General features: G+C 35.5%; 1 protein-coding gene and 1 pseudogene across 6 annotated transcripts in view; one reads left to right on the top strand and one right to left on the bottom strand.

Annotated features, from left to right (window-relative positions):
- COL11A1 (collagen type XI alpha 1 chain) overlaps positions 1-14,925 on the top strand; it is a 491,382-nt gene that overhangs the window by 448,423 nt on the left and 28,034 nt on the right. For all 6 annotated transcript variants that reach the window (XM_074370060.1, XM_074370058.1, XM_074370057.1 and 3 more), the window contains 7 exons: positions 744-797; positions 2,031-2,084; positions 6,645-6,698; positions 7,300-7,407; positions 7,705-7,758; positions 8,414-8,467; positions 9,506-9,559. In XM_074370060.1, coding sequence (XP_074226161.1) covers positions 744-797; positions 2,031-2,084; positions 6,645-6,698; positions 7,300-7,407; positions 7,705-7,758; positions 8,414-8,467; positions 9,506-9,559 — 432 coding nt within the window. The remainder of the gene's footprint in view (positions 1-743; positions 798-2,030; positions 2,085-6,644; positions 6,699-7,299; positions 7,408-7,704; positions 7,759-8,413; positions 8,468-9,505; positions 9,560-14,925) is intronic.
- LOC105065373 (synaptogyrin-2 pseudogene) lies at positions 9,574-13,562 on the bottom strand (annotated as a pseudogene).

The raw sequence follows: 14,925 nt of genomic DNA, 5'->3' as shown, positions 1-14,925 counted from the left end.
CATCAGTTACATAGCAAGTACCTCTCTAAATATGATTGCTGTGGTTCCCTGAGTCATTCATTGAATTAATGTTTCTCCCTGACGTGTGATAATAGCAAATAGTAGAGAAGCTTGTTAATCGTGATACTAGAATAATTTTTAAAAAGTCCATAATGCCCTGGGATTCACTACAGACTCATTTAATCACAACCTTGAGGTGAAAGAGATTCTGGTTATCAGTGTTTTATAAAAAGTGCCCCAAGATAATTTTAGTTCATAACCAAGAGAGAGAACCTTTGTTTTAGGAAGACAACTAAATAGTTAATCTTATTCCAATTCTAGCATGTGTAACATGAGAACTCACATAAAAAACCAAAAATACAAAAATAAAAAATGTAGATTTAATGAATCCTAAATCTACTCAAGCACCACTTCTTTTTCCAACTTTATATTTCTTTTATACGCTAGCATTCTAGCGTGTTCTGGCATAAAATATTTCTAGTTGTATTATGAATTCATTGTACCAAAGAGTAACAATAGACTTTTCTGATTTTTAATTAAATTGTTCTTCCTGCAGCTCCAGTTGTAAAGAATCACTTGCTAACATGATGTTGTATCCATCAAGAATAACTTATAACCCTGATTTGCTTCACTGACTGATTTTATAGGCTGAAACATTCTTTTAGTTTTTTCAAGCACAAAATGAAAGTATCATAAATGCACTTGAATTTGGTCTTCATAAACCTTAATATCATCTCTTACAGGGTCCACCTGGTCCTCCAGGCCCAAGAGGCCCTCAAGGTCCCAACGGAGCTGATGTAAGACTGTGAAATATGTTAATTATTTTGAAGTTATATAGATTTTATTCAGTGGCAGGTGGTGTGTAAGATACAGTGGAGATAATTACACCACTGTTAAACATTTAAGTGAGCAAGAGCTCAAGGATCATTTACTCAGTCCATTTTATTTTACAGGAAAAGAAGCAGGCTTTGTAGGGGGCTAGTCCCCACAAATACAATATTGGTACAAAGTTTACATTCAGTATATGTTTATTGCTGAGGAGGAATTATTAGCTACAAGAACCGCATTGCTCAGTTCAACATATTGTCTTGCGTATAATAGCTGTTCAATGTTACTGAATTGTTTCAAATTTAACCTTTATCTTTTACAATTGCTTGAGAAGATGGTTTATAATTGGCTTTGATTGTACTAGCCTAGGTCTGTACTCCAAACATCCCTTATTTATGCATGTTATCTAAAAGCTTTGCATTTTGTATTTTCTTTCTATGTCAGAGAAATATGTGTATGATAATACGTGCATCTCTTACCATATAAAAATGTTTCCTCTCAATTATATAAAGATGATCTCCCCTAAACTTAATTGTTGACTCACTGTTCCAATATTACAGGATTTGAAATGTAGTGCCATATTTATCTTATCATTAACAAATTTAAAGTTTTTCATGTTCTCTTTCCATTTGATGTTCCCTTTTCACAATGAACAAGTCATTTATTCTTGTCTTTATCTTACCCTATCATTCCTGCTTTTAATTCCGGCAGGCCAGAACTGGGTAAAATAGACCAGAAACAGATATACTGAAAATGCTTTAGGTTTTAATTCTCCCTAAGTAATTTAAAGGCTAAGAGATGGTTTATACTGGTTTTTTTGCATGGATTACATAGTATTTAACCAGAGTCATATTTTGATCCACTAAAAAGTATCTACAAAATCGTTTTCTAAATCTGATCTGTTAATAGGCAGAGAGATCGAACTTATGTTCCAAGTTTCAACTGACATGAATGGAGTTAGAAAGTCTCCTGCCTTATATCCAGAATTCTGGTGAATTTGAAAATCAATTTCTTATAATTAAATTATTTGCTATCCAGTATATTTGACAACTCAATATAAGTTCATCATTTGTCCCATCTTTCAAATGACCTGAAATATTCTTGCATGTGTTTTTCTCTCTTTGAGAACAACTGGTATATATTTATGAATTTATATTTTTTATAAGAGCAAAGATAATTACATTCCTTTTCCTCCACTACAGGGACCACAAGGACCTCCAGGATCCATTGGTTCAGTTGGTGGTGTTGGAGAAAAGGTAAGGAATGCAGTGATAGTTTGAAACAGCAAGACTTTGATAATGTTAGCTAGTACTTTAAGTGCTTCTAATATTTTACACACAGTCGTATGAATCACAGCTCATCTGCTCTAATAGTCAAATAATTAAATGTAAGATGATTTTGAGGTATCACATTTTTGATTGCCATATATTGTGCTGAGTGGTGTCCATGGATTATTTCCTTTAATCAACCCAACCACCTCATGATGATGGTATTATTATTATTATTATCCACATTTTTAGGCTGAGTGAGTTGAATCTTAGAGAATTTCAGTAATTTCACCAAAGTTCTATCATTAGAAAGTGACTAAATCAGGATCCATTTCACCCAGGTATGTTTGACTAGGCTGTCCCTAGTAACATGTATTACAGACAATAGAAGAGATCAGATGACTTAAAGGGAAGAAAAGACTCCTTCACATTCCAAAAGAATTAATCATTCATTTTGTCATATTTGGAGTTACATTTTCATTGCCAAAATTGTGACCTGTCTTTGGCACTTTTCAGAATAGCTGGCATGTGCCATAATATCTGGGCTTAGAATAGCTTCCTTTTTTCATGAATGTGATTTTATTTAAAACACCTGCTCTTCCTTTTTATGAAAATGTCAGATGGTTCTCTGATTAATTATTTATGCATTCATTTTCTTTTCTTAAGAGAATTTTCAAGAAAATTAACATTGATATTTGCTTTATTTAAAAAATAAATTACTTGCCCATTTTGAGGAATAAAAATTAAATTTCATACCATATAATATTATGCAGTGAAAAAAAATGTAGAAATATCCTGAGTTTGCTTCAGTTTAATTAATAAATGTAAGTGCAGATTTATCCTAATCTTAAGAATGATTGTGTTGTTTAGTCCGAAAATTTTTTGACATATCATATCTTGTATTTACTCATCTTAGTCAAAGGATTTAGCCCTCAGAAAAGGAAATGCAGTAGGTTTAGAATATACTATTTGATGTTTGTTTCTTCTCAACATCCACATTCTAGTATTTTGATTATAATTAATTTTATAGGATTAACTAGTTTCTTAATTACTAAATTATAAATATTTGAAAGTTAGTATCCAATTCTTACTGCTTAAACAGTCCAGTTTTTTTTTTTATTGACCAGCTCTTTGTTTATATTCTTAAATTTAAAATTTGGTTTTGAAAATGCAGAAAAGTTGAGCGTGGTATTGAAAGAACCTGCTTGTTGAGTTCAGCTGTCATAGGAAGAATAGCAGAAGAGAGGACTGGTCTCTGATGGTATCACATGTAGATGGAAGAAGGTAGCCACACCTTTCATGTTGCTTTTGCATCAGCCCCTTTTGACTCGAGTGCTGACCAGATAGTTGTGAGAACTAGTCTGTTTTGCCCACGTAGCAAATTCTAAAACCATTTAATAGCCTTTCAGCTTATCTTGCTTGTTTCCTGAAGCTTTGGGGTGCAGTTGGAACAGGTTTAAGTACTTCTGTTGCTTCTTTTATGGTTTTATTTTCTGTGTTGCGCTTGAAGATAAACATGGATGCCAGACGTTTGGAGTTTTGGGAAACTCCCATTCCATACTGTTCCCATTTGTTTAAAGCGTAGCTGATGATACCTTGTCAATTTGAATCTTAATGGAATGATTCAATCAATCAAGATGGTGTTTGACTTCTGACAATTAGAACATACCTGATTCTAAATTTTTATACTAAAAAATAGAGTTTTATTTTTCTCTAAAAAATTTTTATGTGACTGCAGGATAGAAATAAAACTCTAATTTTTTCTTCAGAATCTGGGGTAATATACTTTGATGTGGATCATAGATTTCTGACATCAGCTCTGATTCTGTTTGAATATATCCCCATTTCTATTTTGGAAAATTTATTCCTAGTCACTAATTCAATGATAAAAAGAGAAAAAAAGCTAAAATGCTTTAGTCATGATGTACTTTGCTTAGATATGTGCTTTCCATTTTATATATACATACATATTTATATATATATATTTGCTATTGATGGATTTTGTACATCAATACTTTCCTCAAAGCAAGGAAATATATTAGGCCTTAACCTAAGAATGTGTATTTTATGATTTTAGGCATACACAGTAATTTGCCATCCAATGTAAAGGAAGCTTTGATCTTAACAAGTATGTTATAGAATGGGATAAAATGGTTGCATGATAAGTAACGATAAATTTATGATCTAGCACATCCTTCATATGCCAATGCTCTTCATAGACTATATATTATTGTAGATCAATTATTATTATTTAGAATAAGTATGCTATAGTCTTTGATACTAGAAATAAAGATTTAATTCATATAATGCAGTCTTGCTGCAGTGTTTTATTTCTTTACTCTTGATTTTGTCCCATCTCCTTTCAAAAGATTTAAAATAGGACCTTTTAAGGTAATATTAATTAGAAGTAATTGCCATTTATATTGTGCACATGTATCTCTAATATACAAAATGGTAATTATCATACGTATTTTGGGCAAATGAATATTAACAAATTACTCTCCAAAGGAGGAGACTGTAGTAAAAATTTGTCTTCACATTTTGACAATTATTTAATCCTATCTCTTCACCTATTATATTGTATCCCTCATTTAAAAAAAGACATAATTTTTTCAGAATCTAGTTTAACTTTATAGTAAACAGAGATTAAAGGGGAATAACAAAATACACGGAACAAAAAAATAAAAAACCCCACAAAATATGCAGTTATTTCTCCTCTAGTTCCAACTTCTGTGATATCACCGTGGGTTAATGTGGTACATAAAAAATGTTTTGTACATAGTCAATAAGTTTCCTGTATTTCCTTTTTCCTAACTTTATTGTGAAGTATAATTCAGAAACAAAATTGTGTATTTCTAAGATGTACAATTGATGTTTCAATGCATGTATACATTGTGAAATAATCCCCACTCAAGCCAATTAACTTACTTATCAACTCACATAGTTTTTTTTTTTTTTTTTTTGGATTGTGTGATGGAGAACACTTAAGATCTACCCTGTTAGCAAATTTCAAGCACACAATACAATATTGTTAACTATAGTCACACTGCTGTATATTAGATCTCCAGAACTTATCCATCTTGAGTATCTGAAATTTTGTACCTTTTGACCAACATCTACCCACGGCCCCCATTCTCCAATTCTTGGTGACCACCATTCTACTCTCTGCTTGTATGAGTTTGGCTATTTTAAATTCCACATCTAAGTGAGGTTATGCAGTATACTATATCTATTTCAAAGAATCAAATATGGACATTTTATAGTTGATTTGAATGGCAAACTGCTTAAGTTTTTTTTTCAAAGATGTCAATAATGGTTCATAAAAATATCACTTACATCCATCATACTGAGATTCATTGCTTTGAAAATAATGTAAATGCAGTATTTTACTTGTAAAGTTTATTCAAGGTAATTGAAAATATTTGCTACTCACCTTGAGAGAGAAAATAATTTACATACAACAGTAATACTAATAAATTCCTAGAAAGTACTTGTTGTCATCCATCATTATACAGATAATTCAAAAAGTTAAAATATGTGCATATTCTCAAAGAGTAAAAACTGATATACACAAAATAGTCTCTCCCCTGGAATTATGTTTATATTTAATATAATACATTTCAAATCAATTTATGAGCAAAAGATTTGTGCCAGAAATATTGGAAATAGTTGAGCTAAAAATTAAATGAAATTCAGGTCTCACGTGTTAAAAAATTTAGAACAATTTTCACTTTAGCGTTTCCAGTACTGCTGATTTTGTGCAGAAACATGGTGCATGAATGTACTATCTGTCTTCACTTGGATGATTACTTGAATGGACTATGTTTGTATGCATTTCTAAGTGTGAACAGTTAGTAACAGACTTTCGTAACTAAAACCTGCTAGTCTAGGAGGTTCATTTATTAGTCCACTGAGTCAGAAAATAGCCATCCATATGTACATAGGGAGACCATAAAGGCCACCATAATCATAATACATGTATATCCTCAAAAGGAGCAGTTTTTATTAGTATCTAAGTACCTTTATGTATCTTATAAGTAGTCTTTTTGTATTTATTTATAGCTTTACTTTAGACCTCATTAGGCCTCTACTAAATATATTTTATAGAATTATCAAAATACTATCAAATTATTTGCTTATTATAATCAAGACAAGTTCATATTTTAGTAAAAAATTATATTATTTAACCCATAAACGTAATTATAATATAAATATTGATGCAACACAAATATACAATTTTTAGGAAACATGCAAATGTCTGTTTTGTGTGGTTTGGTGGTAACTTGGGTTAATGCTCCAGCTGTTAACTAAACTGATGAGAACTGTAGCATCTAGCTTATCCAGTTCTGTCTCCTCACCTGAGAAATAAAAGTATTAACGTCAGTAATAGGAAAAGTTCCTTCTTTTTATCAGAGTCGTCCACTGCCTTTTAAACAATATCATGAGTTAAGGGCTAGTTTAAAATGTCATGGTCGTCATTGAAGGCATTTTTAGAAACGTAAGACATCATTTCTGTGTTCTGATACTCATGTGATCTCTTCTTTATAGGGTGAACCTGGGGACGCGGGGAACCCAGGGCCTCCTGGAGAAGCAGGCCCAGGCGTAAGTGCTATCTTATTGTCAATGTAGTGCGTTATGGTTCAGATATTTTGGAGTATTTTAGACATGTAACTTAACTCCTAGCTGTGAGTCAGTTACTTGCTTTCCTTTTCCATTTCGTTAAGAATCATCACAACCGCAGAGCCTTTTTAGTTAATAATTTTGCCTATCCTCTGCGTATTTTGATTCACATAGAAATTGAAATAAGTCACATTGAGTAAGTTAGAACAGTGAAACTCTGAGCTGTTTATTGCATATATATATTTTTGGTGGACTGTCCACACAGGAAACAAACCAACCCTGCTATATCAAATAGACATTAATGAATTGTATTAGAACTGTATTGTTCTTAGATTGGTTTATACCAGGAGTGAATTTGACTCCCAGGAAACATTTGGCAATGTCTGGAGACATTTTTGGTTGTCACACTTGGAGAAATGGTAGTTGCTGGTTTCTAAGTAGGAGAGATCTGGGGGCTGTTAAACATCCTGCTATGCACAGAACAGCCTCCCACAGCTGGGAACTGTCCAACCTCTTATGCCAAGGTTGAGAAACTCTGATTTAAAGCTTGTAAGATAATCTTTCCCTTTCTTACATTGTGTAGGGTCCCAAAGGAGAAAGAGGAGAGAAAGGAGAAGCTGGTCCGCCTGGAGCTGCAGGACCTCCTGGTGCTAAGGGACCACCAGGTGACGATGGGCCTAAGGGTAACCCGGTGAGTGACCTTGGTCCTCTTTCAAGTGGCATCTCTGTCAAAGCCACTTTGGAGCTTTTCAAAATAAGATTAAAAATCATGAGACTATGGCCTACAGCTAGCGAAGCTGACTTTTCATTGTTTCCCATATTCATAAGCATTATCAATTTATTTCATTTTTTTAAAATTCTTCTAGCCAGATAAGGGAAATATTCTCATATGGGTAAACCATGGCTTTCACTTCTTACACATCAGAATATCATGATTTTATAAAAAATTTTTAAATTTGTTTTCTTTCCTTTAAAAACATGATTTTAGGGTCCTGTTGGTTTTCCTGGAGATCCTGGTCCTCCCGGGGAACCCGGCCCTGCAGTAAGTATCGTGGAAAAACAAAGCAGTTATTCTGCTGGGGATGTTCCCAGTGCCTCCATTGCTAATAACTAAAGTCTTAACTACTTAAGTGGATCCTCAAAAATAAAAAGAAAAGGATAATGTAAATTGTAGTCACAACTGCCACAATAATATCCAAGTACTTGGAGACGATTCGACCTGTGCTGCATGATTATTATTATCTCTTCATTGGGTTGGTTTTCCAGATTTTATTGTGTTGTGCATACTAATTATCTAATTATCTGAGTAGCAGCATTACTATTATTTCAAAGTTGCAGGATTTTTACTTTTATCTCAGTATCTTCTCTAAAATGTAAATCCTATCTCAGAGTACACCATATTTATTCATAGTGAAAGGATGCACTGGCCTTGTATACTAATTATATCCTCTGCTTTTCTTATATTAAGAACATACTACATTTTAGATTTGATGTGGTAGCAGTTTCACAAATTTTATGAAAAGAGTGAGAAATACCATAATCCTTGAAAAAACAACTCAAAGAATATACTACTACTTTTCTTTGTCTATCTGTTAATAACTTATCTCAAGGACTAAGATAGTACACCCCATCTTTTTTCTGATAAAAGTAAATTAATAGTGAGAAATATCTGGTTCATTTTCTATTGTCCATTACAGGGTCAGGATGGCGTTGGTGGTGACAAGGGTGAAGACGGAGATCCTGGTCAGCCGGTAAGTAAGCACACTATTTTGGTATCAAGACATTTTAATAAGACTCAAAATGTTGTAAAGAAATTATCAGAAATCATCAGACTTTCAAAAGCATGACTATGTGTGCACACACTTTTCAGAATGAATTATCAGTTACATCTGAATTCCAGTTTAGAGTCCGTCTTACATGGGATGTTTCTTATTTGATGTGATTTAAGGAATATAAGCAAAGTCTTCATAATAACCTGTAGTCATGCCATACTAGTGATTTTGTCATAGTGTGTCAAATTTAGCCATCTTGCCATTTGTGTTAAATAAAAAATCATTTTAAAAACATAAGTAAGACTTAAATGAAGAAAATCAGGTTATCAGGATATCATTAGCATGAATTACTTCACTCACCTAAATGAACTCAGCATCTTATTGGACTTTTTTTTTTTTTTTTTTCAATTTTTAACTTGGGAAATACAATAGGAGGCTTTGGCCACATGTGGTTATTTAGGGAGGAAGTGAAGGAGGGCACTAACTTAAGTAGGAGCCAAACACAAACTGTACTGTTAACGTAACTTTGTCTCTAGAGCCGTACCCACTGGACATTTGCAGTAGGTAAGACTTGTGGGTCATGTCCCCGCATGTTGTGTATTCCTTGGCATAAAAATGCTAGTATTGCACAAGAAGAAATTTAGAGGTAATAGATGTATGGTCTCCCAAAATTACGTGATATGAGTAGAATTATTAACCATATGATTCTATTAATTAGTATATCTATTAGATGCTTCTCAGAGTCAAATTAGCATTTAAAAAAAGACAGTCTGGATTAGAGCGAATTCGATTCACTTTTTTCCAGCAATGAAGAAGTTTTCCATAAGAATTGACCAGGTCTAATTATAGCCATTTGGAGGAAGTTTAGGTATCTGAAATTGGGCTGAGATTTTCCAGGAAAGATAGATGTGGAGAAATCAACAAAGAAGGTAGGCTTTAGTCCAGATTTTGAAAAGTGCTGTGGGCCATAGAATAATAATACCCAATTGCTTAAAAACTATTTTCCATATTTTATAGGGTCCTCCTGGCCCATCTGGTGAGGCTGGCCCACCAGGTCCTCCTGGAAAAAGAGTAAGTTTCTTAAATTCTTTATTTGAAACATCTACTCATTATCCATTGTGTGTATAAATTTATATAATATATGTAAGCTGTAGGCAACACATCATAATGGTGCTGAAGAATATTAAGTCCTAGAGATTCATTCCTTATATTTGTCAAAATACTTATTAAAATAGAACACACTTTGACAGATTTAACCAGATTAAACAGATTTAATGAAAAATAGTTTTCCACTTCTTTGTGCTTAGATCTCCGCCACCGTACAAATATTGTAGGCTCTTCTAAAAGACTCTGATGGTACCCTGAACTTCAGCTCATGATGTGCTACAGGGAGGCCAGTTGTCCAAAGTCCGGTGCTTGTTGAAAATGTAAAAACCTGAATGCAGTATCAATAGAATGAGCTGAGGAATCAGCATATAATGTTAGATCTCTTTATACTATCCAGCTACTCTGATTTGGAAACAATGGCAGGATTTTAACAAAGAATTACGGTAAAACATAAATAAAAAGATCTTGTTCAAAATATTGGCTACCGTGGACCCTAGAAGATTTACTTTACTGCCTTTTTCCTACGATTGTACTGTTTTTATAACAAAACAATCCAGTTGACCTGCCTCTCACAGCTCTTGTATCAGTATACAGTGTTCTCCTGTATTTCCTTTAGTCTATTTTCCAACCTATCTATGAACAAAATAAGTGATAAACATCAAAATGTATTCTGTAGGCTCATTTCCCCCTCAGCACGCCAAAGGCACAGGGCAACCGGGGCCACTGTTGTTTTCTAGTGGCATCTTCATCTAATGGGATTTTCACACTGCACGTCCTCATATACACAGAGTGTGAACAGGTTTTACTTCTGTCTCTCAGGATAAAAATTTGAGTTAACATTTACAAGCGAACATTTCTTTTTGACAGAAATCAACTTATTTTAGAGTAAATATTTTCTCCGAATACCATTTTCTTTTCATTGACCAAGTACCTTTTTTACCTTTCTCCTCTTTCGCATTCTCATTATTATTCTTACTGTAATTATTTTGTTCTTTGTTTTTTTTTCTTTAGCAGCACTAAAGTATAGTCTTGGTTAAAAAAAAAAAGTATTCCAAAACAAGCTTTGGAATGCATACGTCTGTTATTCTGAGAAAATAATTACAAAGTGTGACATGGTTCTCAAGATCTGTTGTCCATCTTTGCCTGCAGTTTGAATGTCCTTAACACTCTCCAGGTGAATGTGTATATATGTTCTAGTATTCCAGTCCTTTCAGAAGAATAATTATGTAAAATGTCTTTGAAAGTGGGTTGAGAAAGTATGAAATCATTTTTTTCTTTCTCTCAAATGATGGAAGGCTATTTAATGTAGTGGTTAATCAGGCAATGAAGTCATACTACCTGGCTTTTAACCCAGCTCTACCATTTATTACCTGTGCTACATTGGGCAAGTGACTTATCCTGTTTCTCAGGGAGGGCCTACTACCTGGGGTTTAAGATAACTCATATAATACAAAAATAATAATATATGTTCACAAAATAATCTTAGCAAACATGCTAACATGTCCTTAGTTATGAAATAGTTACTGAATATTTATAAGCAAAAAAGACCATCTTGTATAAGTATAAAATATTATTCTTTTGATACAGAGGGAAATAAACCTTCCTTTAAGTGCAGTAACTACTGGAAAAAGAGGGACTACTTAAAAATCTATTTTGAATACTTTGTTAATATATATTAAAAGCTTCTCAGCTCATTCCATTATCCAAAGCAAACTCTCAGTGAGTGCTATCCAGTGCAGTTTTATTTTAAAATATGTCAAACAAATTATTTATAATCTTTGATAAATTGAACTAAGTACCATTTGCTATTTGGGATGTATTTTAATATGGTGACAGAGTAATGGAATGAATTAGTTTCTTTAGCTAGACAATGGTGGATTATGTGACTTACTCACTTTGAAAACAACTGAATGATTTTGAAATTTTAAAAAAGTAAATAAATAAAAAATATACTAGAGAGTATGAATGGAAACTTTTTTTTATAAAGAGAGGGCACTTAGATGTGAACCACTATATCACATGCCTCTTTTGGATTAATATATGACTTAAAACTTATATGCAAATCTATGACAAAACTATCAAAAAGGTATTATCTTAAATCTATTAAGCTATATGTGAAAGAGTATTTCAGCACAATAGTTAATATTGACACTGTTGACACTATTATAAACATTTAAAATATTTCCATTCATATAAACTAATTTTTAAACCTTGTAATACAATGCAACAAACTTTTCATTTTTATTATAGCAGAGAGTTTTAAAAATATTTGTACTGAATACTTTGGAATGCATAATGATCAACAGTTACACCTTTTTTTTTTTTTATGAGTGAGGAAAACATTTATTCCATCTCCAAAATTAGTCTAACAGAATCCGAGGCTGCTGTGCGTCCTCCCCCAAGGCTTTGTAATACATTCAGGACCCTCTAGGGGCCGTGGGGTGCGCCCCACACCTGACAACAGGATATTTGCATAAAGCTGGGTGTTCCGGTCAGGCAAAGCTCCTCCCTGCAGCCAAGGGCTGGGGGCTGGGACAGGGAAGTGCGGCCCGAGCCCCCTGCGGCGGGCACCGGCCCTGCCCCTCAGCTGTCAGGAAGGTGGCTCAGAGGCACTGGCACTGGGTCGTGACCCCAGAATCAAGAGCAAGCTGACACTACAGCAGTGACCACGGGGCTGCAGGCTTCCAGAGCAGGCACGGGGCTGGGGGCACAGACGGCAGAAAGGAACCTGAGTGAGGAGGAAAGGAGCCCCAGCCCAGCGCCGGCAGCAGAACAGGGGGAAGGTCCCACCTGGTCTTTGGCAGAGAACGGCCGTGAGGCCTGGGCCTGGGCCTGGGCCCGGCGCCTTTGGGCGGGGGAGAAGCTAAGGCACTCGTCAACCAGCGTGTTAAGCACTTCGAGCTACTCTGGGCGGGGCTGGGGATCATTAAAAGCAATGACAGAACACGTCTAACTGAAAACCCTTTCCTAAAAATTGCCCTTGAAGAGCCCTTGGGGCACAGGCAGGTCAGGCCGAGAGGCTCTGGGCGGCCGGGGCTGGTGAGACAGGAGCTCCGACAGGCCGAACGAAAGGGGCCCGCAGCTCCGGGGTCAAGCCTCCGGGGAGGAGTCCGGGAGGAGGGGAGGCCCCCCAGCCTCCCTCCCTGCTCTCCTTATCAGCCCCAGCTGCAGCTCAGTACGCGGGAGGTGGCTGGAAGCCCTCGGCGGTCTCGGCGTTCTGGGTGAAGGGTGGCTGCTGGTAGCTGTCCCGAGGCCCGCCGGGGTCCGGAGTAGGGTCCACGTAGTTCTGGATGGAGTCGTCCACTCCGGCCTTGTAGCGCTGGTAGGCCAGGGAGGCCAGCACGCCCCAGGAGAAGATGGAGAAGAAGCTGAAGGTGATGGCCGCCCGGGCCGAGTCGGCTCCCACCCGCACATCTTCCAGCTTGGTGGCAGCCCACTGGTTGGTAAGGAAGCAGAAGCCAACGAACCACAGGAAGGTCCAGAGAGCTGAGAAGAGCAGGTCGCCGATGACCAGGAGCTTGCGGTCAGTGGCGTTGCTGATATGGGGGAAGCAGACGTCGACCACGGAGAAGCAGGCGGAGGCCAGGAAGGCCAGCACCCCAACAGCGCTGCCGTAGCGGCAGGCATCCTCGTTGCGGTTGAACACGCAGTACTGCTGTTGGGACTCGTGGGTGTTGCTGTAGCCCTCACCGAAGATGCAGGAGAACACGATCAAGGCGAAGACCAGGCACACGGCGCGGACCGCCACCTGCGGCTGCGTCAGGAAGCGCCGCAGGTCGAAGGAGCCGCCCGCCTTGGCCGCGCCGTAGTCGCCGCCGCCGCCGCCCCCGAGCACAGCCGAGGAGCCAGCCGGCCGCCCCGCCCCTGGCCCGGCCCCTCCCCCAACAAGTATACTTCTAATGAGTAACCAAAGCAAACTTCTAGAAAGACCACCATTCAATTCTAGAATTAAGAAAATGGTATAGAAAAGTCAGCACATTTACAAATATTTAGATTATATTCTGCAGAAAACGAGCCAGTGTTTGATAGTGGGAGGCCCATGTATTTGTATTCTCATTCATTCACACCTGGATTAGACCTCTACATTTGCTGCTTAAATGAGGTAACATATAAGAATATTAACCATTGATTTTTTATTTCTCACTCTTTATAATGAGAATAAGGTTATATATTTTTCACAGATTAGAAATAATTATATATTATATGGTATATAGTATACACTATATACTATAATATATAGTATTTTTATAATATATAACATATTAAAGGTGTATTAACAAGAATGTAGTATACACTCAACAAATTTTAGTTATCTGTTGCTTTAGGAGCATAAAGAATAGCCAGTGATTTTTTTCAATTCAAAAGTTATGATTACATGATATTAGTAAATTGCAAGTTTAATTGGTAAGTTTCTTTTTTAAATTTAAATATCAGAAAATTAGAGAGCAACAAGTCATATTACTCTCTTCCTGTCAGTATTTCTAACTACACAAACTGTCTTGATAAACTCTCTTGACTAAAAGGAATTTAAAAACCTTGAAAAAATAAAAATATGTTTAAATGCATCAATAAGATGGGTAGAAAATAAGAAATTAAGATACTGTGTCAGTAAAGTTATAACTGAACCTCTCTATAGTTATACAGGCAAATGGTCTTAGTGGAGAGAGCTTAGAAAAGGCTCAAAAATATATGGAAACTTCATTTGTGTCCAATTAGACACTGCAGATTATTGGATAAAAGATAGAATATTGAATAAATGGTGCTGGGGCAGTTGAAAATCTATATAATAGTAAAATTGGACTTTACATTTTTCCATTCACAAAAAAAATAATTCTACTTGAATTAGAATCTTAAATGTAAAAAGAAAACTTTGGAATACTTCAGCAAAAATTGTTGGAGAATAAATTTTTAACCCTTAGTTATAAATTCTGTTCACACATTCTGATCAGAATGGAAAATACTGATGTACCAAATATATTACACTGAAAAATTTCTGTTTATCTAAAAATATTGAAAAGACATTGAAAAGATCCAATTAGGAGAAAATACTTTTAACATATATAAAACTTACAGAGAAGACTTTTCCAGAGTCTCTAAGTATATCCTACAAATTAAGAAGGAAAAACATCAAACAATCTGTAGGGAAAAAAAATCAGCAAAAGACATGAAAAGATATTTGACATAAATGTTCCACAAACACATGAAAAGATGTGTAGAAGTTAGGGAAATGTGTGCTAAAAATTACATTGAGATACTACTCACGTCTATCAATTGACAAAAATTTAAGTCTGACAAACCAAATGTTGGAAATAATGTTTTCAAAAAAAATA

Source organism: Camelus bactrianus, chromosome 9 (genome assembly GCF_048773025.1).
Source record: "Camelus bactrianus isolate YW-2024 breed Bactrian camel chromosome 9, ASM4877302v1, whole genome shotgun sequence".
Classification (NCBI taxonomy): domain Eukaryota; kingdom Metazoa; phylum Chordata; class Mammalia; order Artiodactyla; family Camelidae; genus Camelus; species Camelus bactrianus.
Note: the sequence above shows the minus strand (reverse complement) of the source record. Positions and strands in the feature narration are given on the sequence as shown.